The following is a 10,646-nucleotide window of genomic DNA, read 5'->3' as shown; positions in this document are numbered from 1 at the left end:
GGTGGGGTGGGGGGGGGTGGGGTTGGAGATGGTCTGAAGTCACATAAAAGGTTCTCCTGGGAAGAAAAAGAGATCCCATCCACTCCACTGGACAACCAACGGGTAGCGGCTTCGGTTTCCTTGTCATAAAAAAGCTGCATCCCCTTTTCCAACCTTCCTCAAAATATGCTGGCTGACCAAATTTTTAACCTTACACGAGGCATTCCAAGATTGTGATTTGACCAAAGGTCCATTTTGCATCAAAGTCACGATCCAATTTGCCTAAACCACAATGATACCTATTCCCAATCTGTTTGGCGAACCCAAAATCAATAGAATCCCATTGTGATATTTAAGAAACATGAATAAATGTTGAGACATTGAATCTCATAAACAACAAGTTCTAGAATCAACAACGTGGAAAGACCGAAATACTTCTTGAACCTGGTAGTACAAGTCACGAGCTTCTATGAATAGTTTAGTATAAATGTGTCCAAAATGATACTGTCTGGACAATGATAAGAACATTGTATATAAATAAAGAAAGATTCTGAGGCACTGCAGACGGAATCAAGTAACTCACAACGTCTATGTCAACCAGTTATTTAACACTCCCAAGCTTGACTGTTTTGTAGCATCAGAGTCTCCACCAGTAGACAGGAATTTAGTGTGCTAGCCAGAAATTTTGTTTAGCACTTTGATTATATCTATGAGAATATTGATATCTTCTTCCTCCCAACATACAATGGAGATCCCAAGTATTCGATAGGAGAAAAAATGCGCTCAGTCCCTGTAATGCTCTCAACCCTTGAGATTGCTTCAGGTTGAGCATTGGGTGCGGGTATAACACATTGATTTAAGTTTTTTGACCAACTTGCTGATACTTTCTCATATCCTGATAGAGCCTCTATCAGTAACTGAAGAGACTTTCTGCAGCTACTAGAAAAAAGAATAATATCATCAATAAAGACGATGATTAATAAGGACCCATTCTTATTCATTTGAAAATTTGTGAAATCAGTAAGAGTAGTTATGTTGTTTAAGTTCTTAGAAAAGGGGTGTGGAGGAATATAATGAAGGGATGGGGAGCCTTTTATTATACATTGCTGAAGTGGTGTGGAGATTTAGCACTAAAGGATGATTTTCGATCTTGTATAGGGTAGGTATCTTGCCAAAAGTAATTGTCTGTTCAGCAAGTTAGGGGGACACAAGGGGTGGGGGGTTTTGGGGACTATAGAGATTCATGAGAGATTTCCAAGATTTGGAGGTGACCGAGTTCTAGAGATTGCTAGCTTTACTTCACAAGCAATCGAGCTAGTCGGCAAACTCGATGCTTTGAGTTGGGAGTTAGAGACTAACACAATGTTTTGTGTTTACTCCTTCTACAAAAAGCTTTTGGTGAGAGTGGAGGATTGTCTTCATATGATTCAGCTTGGATTCCTAAGGTGTCGAGGTCGCTTCTTCACTTGGCTAGCTACTAGAGGGGTGATTTTGATGGCGAAGAATTTTAGGAAACAAAAAGTTGTCTACATAAGTTGGTGAAAGTTGTCTACATAAGTTGGTGTTTTCTTTGTTAGGAGACATGTGAAGACTTATAATCACATTCTACTTCATTGCAAACTAGTCACGAGGTAATGGTGGGATAACTTTAGATGGTTTGGTCCATTAAAGAATCGATGTTCAACTATGGTAGAATATGAATAAGAACAAGAATAATATATACAATCCTACTTAAAATAGGAATAGTATATAGATTTCTACTTGGAAAAGCATTATAATGTAGTTATCCTAGTTAGAAAAGGAGTCTAATATAGTGACTATAAATAGGCTATCAATGTAACAATGTAGATATATAGTTTAATAATATTTTTGTTTTATATTTTTCACATGGCATCAGTGCTTCTATAATCCTGATATATAAACAAAGAACTTCTGATGCCGGTGGGTGGCTGTGACTCGTATACGCCCACCGCCTAACTTATGGTTATGTTAACAAAAGTAGTACCAATGAAAACTCAGTCCGACATGTCACCACGCGTCAATTTCCGGCAACATTTTGGGACTTTTTGTGTCAACCCCATATCCGTCAGTGTTTGTGTAGCACCGTGCCATCTTTTCTGTAACTACTTTTTCATAATTTATTGGCGTAATTTTGTGTATCTTTTCAGTGACTACTTTCTTATATCTAATTTGTGTTGCACCGTGCCATCCTTCTGGTGACTACTTCCTCATATATAATTTTCATAGCACTGTGCCATTCTTTTTTTTAGTATTAGTATTGTTATCTTCAGCATTCCCAATAATGGCCACCATCAGAAACATATTACAAAACAAGTAGACTCTAGCTTTATAAAGCTCCTAGAAATTCTACAACTCCTCTATTTCCTCCATATAGTTCTGTTTACACCAAAAAAATAAAGTCACCAAAAAAATAAGTCACCAGAGAATTCCATTTCACATCATGGAATGATTTGATCGTCTTCAAAACAATTCCCATTTCTTTCCTCCAGATTGACCACCATATGCAAGAGGGTATTATCTTCCACCATTTTTATGACTTTTGCGTCCCCCTCTTTTCATCTAACAACTCATTAGACCAGCTGTATGTTCATGCATTGTCCACACTGTCTTTGTGAGTCTGAAAAACAAGCTCCACAATTGAGGAACAAGTGATTGTTTATCTCCCAGTCTCATTGCACAAAAAAACATCTAGCCACCACAACTATCCCCTTCTTTTGTAACACTTCATGAGTAAGAGGGCGCTTGGATGGGCTTACAGTTGGTCAAATTTACTTTTAAGTTAGTTTTTGACTTTTGGAAGTGTTTGACAAATATAAAAATAACTTAAAATAAGTCAAAATGACTTAGGATAAAAGATAGGAAGTGTTTGGCAAGGTTAAAAATAACTTAAAATAAGTTTAAATGAATTAAGGTAAGTTAAAACCAAAAGTAGGTCTCCCCCTATTCTTTATTTCGACTTAAAAGTCATTTAAGTTTGACTTTTTTTGACCTAAAAGCTAATTTTTTAAAGCCAATCCAAACGGGCTCTAAGACATGCCTTTTTTACCACTAGCCATGTGAAGCACTTCAGTCTTATAGGGGCTATGTTCTTTCAGACACTTTTCCATATCTTTAGCTCTTCATCCTTCATAATGCTATTCTCCCTCTTGTATAACTTATTTACCATGAAACTTCCTTCTAAACTGTGTCTCGATCTAAGTCTATAAGGCTCCATTATTTTCCCACCAAAAGTATCCACTTCTTTTGGCAAGTCAACTATTCATTCTGTCTCCTAGTTATTTAAGTGCCTTCAAAAGTTAAGATCCCAACCCTGGGGGACCAATAATCAGACACAACAATTTCAGGGCTGCTAGATAATAACATGAGATCTGGAAATTTATCCTGCTGTGGTACTTCCCCTAACCAATTATCCTTCCAAAATCTAAAATTGTTATCATTGCCCACTTTGATTTTAGAGTACTCCTGAAGCTTTGACCATAGACCTCTGATAGCCCTCCATATTCCTGTCTGATAAGTGCAATTCACTTCAGTTAGACTCTTGAGCACCAAGGACTGTTCTGTCCAAACTTCTGAATAGTTACTTCCTTACGGTGAGAATTTTCTTCATCACAGAATCTCAGAAGCCATTTCATCAAAAGGCAGCTGTTTTGAATTTCGGATTTCCAGATTCTTTTTTCCTAATCTTCCTTGTCCTTTTCTTAATTGAGTGACCTCCCATTCCACCATATAATATCTCCCCCTCTCTTTGTTGCCTTTCCACAAAATTCTTCTTCTTAGTCTATCCAGCTTCTTCACGGACTAGGAAACAAAGTATTGTGGATGTGTTGGAAGCCATTATATTAAAGTATTTCTGAAACTGCCATTAAATTAAGTATTTAATTTATATTTTTAGTAGTTTTATTTATTATTCTAGAATAGGATTTATGTTACATAGCTTCATAAGGATTAGGTTATTATAGTTATTAGTTTGGAATAGGATTTAGGTTTCCCACTTCCATAAGAATTAGACATCCTATTGATGTATATGGCTCCTATTTAAAGGGTTTTTGAGGAATAAATCATTAAGTCATATTTTTCAGCAAAAAAGCAAGAGATCTAAGTTTTCTCTTCCATAGAACTCTAAGGTTTCAGTCTCCCTTTAAAGAGCTGAAGTAATATACAAAAATAGGTTGATCTAGGAATTCGAACAAAGGTAAGGGAAACTCGAAATCAATTGATTTAGATTTTCATGTTCATCGTCCTGTGACTTATTCAAGAACTATTTTCTAGCTTGAGAATTGACTATAGAAAACCAGCAGTCTACGGGGCAGAATCCAGTAGTGCGCTGATGACAGGTAGATCAACAATTCCAACTAATAAAGGCAATATAGTGCCTATTCAACTGGCTGGTCAGAATCATCAAACTTGTGGTAATTCCAATTTGACAATACCAAGGGATGCAAAGATAAATTTTCCTACCTAGGATGGCACCAGCGACCCATTAGTTTGGGCACATTGTTTTGAGCAATTTTTTGAAAATCAACATACAATAGATGCGGAAAAGGTTGGAGTGGCTGGGTTTCAACTGTTAAGTGAAGCACAATTATTATCAGCTTAAATGAGTGAAGGGCCCAATGAGTTAGGGACTTTCAGAAACGTGTTTCCAGTGAGTTGGACCTCCCGAAAGTAGCAATCTGGTGGGCGAATTGGTCACGCTTCGGAAAACTGGTACGGTTGAACTTTATCAACGTCAGTTTCAAGAAAGCTTGCTAGGGCTGATGAGAGATTATTCCAGAGCACTTGCACATGGGATTATTTATGGCAGGTTTAGATGATTCAATCAGAACGGACGTGCAGTTGCTCAAACCACTTGACTTATCGATAGCAATGAGTGTATCTAGGGTTTTAGAGCGAAAACAACAACTGCAGAAAAGGCAGCAGTCCAGGACAAGTCTTGGCGCACAATAAACTTGGCAAAAAAATCTGCTACTAGTTTAGTCGATTCATTTACCTTGACTAATACCAAGTCCAAAAACCAGACCCCTTTGGTCAAGCAATTAACTCGTGCGGAAATGGCAGAGAGAAGAACTAAGGGATTATGCTAAAATTATGATGAACCATATTCAGCCATTCACCGGTGCGAATGACTTTTTCTGGCTGGAATTGGATGATTCAGCAGACAATATTCCGGAAGTTCTGGATGATTGCCATAAAAATTCGAGCTTGAGGACAACTCTTTCAACATGAGAGGGGGGTTAATGTTGTGGATGTGTTGGAAGCCATCATATTAAGTATTTAATCATATTTTTAGTTGCTTAATTTATTATTCTACACTACAGTTTTATGTTTCATAGCTTCACAAGAATTAGGTTATAAGTTATTGTTATTAGTTTGGAATAGGATTTAGGTTTCTTACTTTTATAAGAATTATATTTGAAGGGTTTTTGAGGAATAAATCATTAAGTCATATTTCAGCAAAAAGCAAGAGATCAAAGTTCTCGCTTCCATTGAACTCTAAGGTTTCAATCTCCCACCTCATGGAATTCCATATGCTCAGTCAAGAAATTTTAGTGCTTTACGTATACCTCTTCAGCCGGGGTAATATGAATATGAAGTGCCACATGATCAGAGCATGCATTGGCAAGATGAGTTACAGACATTTACCATACAAGTCAAACCATTTTGAGTTATAAATCATCCTGTCAAGCCTCTTGCATATAGTATGAGGGGTCCCTCTTTTATTGCACAAGGTAACCATATTTCCCAGAAAGCCAACATCCTACATACCAGTATCTCAAGTATTCCAGGAAATCAAAACTCTTGTCTATTCTGTAAGGATTTCCCCCTACTTTTTCCTCAGGATCAGTCATTGAAGTCACCAATCAACACCCAAGGTCCATTTAAAGTACTAGAGAATTTGATCAAATCTTCCCGCAGCTCCTTCCTCAAAAATAGTCCTATATTTAGCATAGACAGTAGAGAGGTGGACCTCAGTATTGGTACCATTGTGGAGAATCTTGCTGGCAACTTCTTGATATACTTCCTTGATTGTAAGAACTATGAACATCAAAGTCATTGGACCAAATACCCCAAGTTTTGTTATTTACAGCAGAGTAACTCAGTAACAGCCATTCATGCCAAGCTATTTGATTTACTGGTTCAAATATTTTGCCTTCATATTGAGTTCTTGCAAACAAATTAGGGTGAGTTAGTATTGATTTTTGAGAGCTTTTGAGTCTTTTGAATGCACTTTGAGTTCTAGTACTCCTTAAGTTCTATGAAAGGGCACACTGGAAATAATGTGAATTACAGATTTGTTTATCTTCTTTGTGGATTTGACTCCTTGAAAAGTAGCCAATCCTTCTCAGCCCCCAGCTATGTAGGGGTAAAGTTTGCGTACAATTTAACCTCCCCAGACTCCACTTATGGGATTTCATTGGATATGTTGTTGAGAACTAGACAGTCCAGATTGATTTCCATCCAGACATCCAGGAAACGGGTAAATTTCATCAAATTAAAAGTTGATCATTTAATAAGTTCCTGCCTTATATAGGGTGTAAAATTGATTGGTTCCTAGCTAATGTGGGGATTTTCCCCTCAGATAGGAAAGCATGTACATTTTGAAATGAAACCTCCTCAACCTCTTGTTCATATTCAGATTCAAAATGAGGATAATCATCTGTCATAGTCATCAATTTGATAATTAGTCTCTACTGGGATATTGTCCATGACAATCAGTGTATCATTACTCTTCTCCTAAGCCCCATCGCTTATATCTGAGAAACCAGGAGGCAGTTTCTCTGATCCTCGGTTTAATAATTTCCTTTTTTTAAGATCAAGAAGTGGCTTAATATTTCCAACTGGAATTTCTGGAGGTCTAACTAAAAAAGCAAATTCCTGCAAGACTGTTCCGAATCTCGGATTCCTCTGTTAGGAGTTGCAGTTCTCTATATTTCAAATCCTTTGTCCCCTCACAATTGGTATAGGTATTTCTTTTGATACCTTCCTCACCTTTCTTTTTGTTCTTATCATAAGGAGGCCCAATCTTCTTGAAAAAGAGTTCTTTTCTGGTCTCTGGATCTTCCTAGGAATAGGTTTGTCAGCCTGATTTTTGGAGATTCCGGATGAGTTTTAGGATAGTCTGCTTTTCGGCTGTTCCTCAACAAAATCCATATAACATCCTTCTTTTGAGATGATTCCATGGATTATGATCCTGCCTGAGTCTCCTTTAAATTTGTTTCAGTTTCCTGACTGATCTTTTGAGGAATATTGTCGCACTTGCAGCTTTGATCTGTTTAGAGCTATTTTATTGCTCCTTTTTTTTTCTTTCCTTTCCTTTTAACTACAGTTGCCCAACCCTTTTCTTCTTCCACTATCTCAGCTTCCAGGGCTATAGCATTTAGATCTTTGAAGCTATCACACTTGATCTCCACCCGTGTTTCATTAGTTTTGGGGACTTTTGCAACACCATTGTTATTTTCCCCAGATCTAGTAACGATCTTTTTCCTCAATTCAGGTTGGAGTATTCTACATGACCCTGCACTTTGCTGTGACTACAGCATTCCAGTATCAATTCATATTCAACCTTCTGAACTATGATTTCCTTGTGTCCTGCTTCATTAGTGAGATCAATCAAAACTGCCTTGAGGTCTAGTTGAATCGATTTCAACCTTGATTTTAGCTGTAGGCCTAGTTTTGGACAAGTTTCTTTGTCGGTGATGATGAAAATGCCCATAGGTTCGAAAATTTGGCAAAATGCATCCCATTGAAAGAAATTCCACCGTAATTAGGGAGGTAATCCATAACGGTGCCAGTATTATTTCCTATTCTGATTTTTAGATCAGTAGTCCATTTGAGTTGCTTCATATTCATGCCACAAAGTAGATGGAGATTCCTATTGTATATATTTATATGATCTTCCTCCAGATCAAACAACACATTTTTCATATTATATGCACTAATCTTGACCTTACCCTTAAGAGGGGTTGATTTGAGGAAGTTGGCACAAATTTTTTAGATAGATAATCTGATTCGTTGAAATTTACCAATGCTTCAGACAACAGGTTTCAGCAAACATAGCACGTTTTTCTTTGGTGAAACTAACCGCAGGGGTTTCTCATCAGAGAAATCATACTTGAGGCAAACTTATTTCTTTGTAGCTTTGCCATTATTGCCTGGGCCACCCAGTACAGCTGTGAAAATTAAGGAGTTACCCCCAGCTAGAGGGTTCCTGAGAGCAGAAATTCTCCCTATTCAAGGAGTGATGGCTTTGGTAATGATTTCTCCTTGATGAATTAGCAGTAGAGAGGCTTGAAATTGGGGTTAGACCGGGTCTGGGGAGCTGGTGTGGAGGGCAGAGGTCTTTGCTGAACAAGTCGAGGGAGAGCAGTTTGCTTTCAAGATGACCGTTAGAACCTTTTGGGGAATTCTCGAGAAGGAAAAGGTAGAGAGAAGTGGGAGCTTCTCCCACTAGATTAGTTTGGAAGGTTGTTAAGATTCAAATTCGGCAATTGAATAATCGATGTCCTTATCTTGTCCTTAACTTCATGAACTAGATACACATACATGATTATTTTCCCATCCTTCGTCTCTGATAATCCTCTCTGTATAGTCTGGATCCTTGTTCTGAGTGATGAAATGGATCATAAAAATGAGACAACTCTTGGCGCCTTTCCTTGCGTTACGAGTGAAATGTTGCTTAAAATGGTTTGGACAAGACAGAAAATTACAAGAAAACAGATTCCTTTGTTTTCTCAAAGGAAAATTTGATCGTCTCTCTCTATTGAATTAACCTTGGTACTTGGACCCACCACCAATGTCAGGGGTGTATGAGCATAATATGTTCTGCGAGTTTAAAAATGTTTTCTAGAAATGTTATTCTTCTATCATTTTATGACTAATTCTAATTTCCAGAATTGATGTTTTTGCTCTATTAGTTCATCTCTTTATGACTGATTCTAGTTTCCAGGGACCACATCTGCTTGCTCCAACGGGAAGTGACCTGAGGCGTTATGGAAAAGAGGGAACAGTATTTGCAGGATACCACTATGACCTGAACTTCCTTACTATTCATGGGAGAAGTCGATTTCCTGGACTAAGTATTTGGCTTAGAAATGGGCAGAAAATGGAAGTGAAGGTTCCTGTTGGGTGCCTCCTTATTCAGGCAGGAAAGCAGGTATAAAGTATTTGATGCACTTCTTAATTTTCTTGACAGTACTAATGCATTTAACATTTAAATCTGCTAAGCTCCAGCAATCAACATCAACACGGTCTTAAGATGGTTATGCAACCACTGTGCTCTCTTTCCTTGGCATGGTGAAATAGTAAACTGTGGTCCTATGTTTTTCCATTTTTATTGGAGAAAAGTAAAACAAATGTCATGTTTGATTGAGTATGTTCGCTTTTATAAGAAAATTAGAGCTTGTTGTTCTCAGTTCAATATTAGCTCTGTGATAGTAATGTTAAAATGCTAAATTTTCTAATCAAGATATATCTTAAAATATTCAATTTGCAAGATCTGTATCATAGATTGAAAGGTCAATTTGATTTATAAGTGTATCCCTATTTACCTCGCATATTGGTTGAAGTTTCAGTTGCTACAATTTTAAATGTATTGTTCAATAATATACTCAGATAGAATGGTTGACTGCTGGAGAATGCATGGCTGGCATGCATGAAGTTGTTGTAACTAAAAGAACCACTGATGCGATTAAACGAGCTCTGGAGCAAAACTGCTGTCTGTGGAGAGTATCCTCAACGGTGCGTGAGGAAATTAGACTGAAATCTGTTTTTTTTTTTTTTTATCTGGATCAATTTTTTTATTTTCTATTGCATAAGTTGCACTTGTTAAAATTGATACTAACTTGGATTCATTTTCTGTTTTACCTAGCTATTTGCACACATAGCATCAGATGCAGTGCTAAAACCTTTAGGGCATTTTTCAGACAGTTCTCTTGCAAGCAAGTATCCTCCCATTTGTGCCGGTGAATATGTTGAACAAGAGCTTGCTGTCATAAATCTTAAAGGTAATAAAGGAGCTTGATAATCCCTATTTAAGATAGTCCGGTAATCTGGTGTTGCTATTCTTGGTGTTGCTATTCTTGTCAATTCCGGGCCAGTAAACAGTCACAAGAACCTTTGTATAGGAGCAAAGTATAACTATATCATCAATTCTCTATTTCTAACTTGTTCAACACTAAGGTGATTGGATAATGACTGCAAGATGGACTTGATTTGTTCTATCATTTGATTGGCTAAGAGATTAAATGTCAATACATTCAAGTTTAGTAATATTGGCTTTGCTTGATGTATTGACGGTTTGCATTTATTCAATTGAGTAGTCAGTTTCGTAGTATCTATTATGTTGCTGATGTTTTACATATATTCAAACATTTGTGTTTGTGAATTGTGATAAGAGGGGCTCAAGTAACATAGACCAGAATTTGGGACCACCGTAAAATCATATCTGTAGTATCAAAAAAACTTTAAAACACTTTAAACATGCTAGGTTTGATGTTTTCAATGGCGGTAGTTCAAGTATATATGACTGAGTTAAGCCATTTTGCTTGAACATCATACATGTGGCTGAACTTAGTTGTTTTTTTGCTTGAACTTCAACCAGAAATCAGAAATGATTGAGCTTCGGCCATATAAAATTTCACACATAA

The 10,646-nt window shown here is 37.1% G+C and overlaps 1 protein-coding gene across 1 annotated transcript in view; it reads left to right on the top strand.

The window, feature by feature from the left end:
• Positions 1 to 10,333, top strand: part of LOC107002695 — a 12,698-nt gene extending 2,365 nt beyond the window's left edge. The window contains exons 5-7 of the mRNA XM_015200835.1: positions 8,948 to 9,154; positions 9,613 to 9,738; positions 9,869 to 10,333. Of these exons, the coding sequence (XP_015056321.1) occupies positions 8,948 to 9,154; positions 9,613 to 9,738; positions 9,869 to 10,021 (486 nt within the window). The 3' untranslated portion in view covers positions 10,022 to 10,333. The remainder of the gene's footprint in view (positions 1 to 8,947; positions 9,155 to 9,612; positions 9,739 to 9,868) is intronic.
• Positions 10,334 to 10,646: the final 313 nt, after the last annotated feature.

This window comes from Solanum pennellii, chromosome 10 (assembly GCF_001406875.1).
Source record: "Solanum pennellii chromosome 10, SPENNV200".
NCBI classification, from domain to species: domain Eukaryota; kingdom Viridiplantae; phylum Streptophyta; class Magnoliopsida; order Solanales; family Solanaceae; genus Solanum; species Solanum pennellii.
The sequence above is the reverse complement of the archived record's forward strand: the minus strand, read 5'-3'. Positions and strand labels throughout refer to the sequence as shown.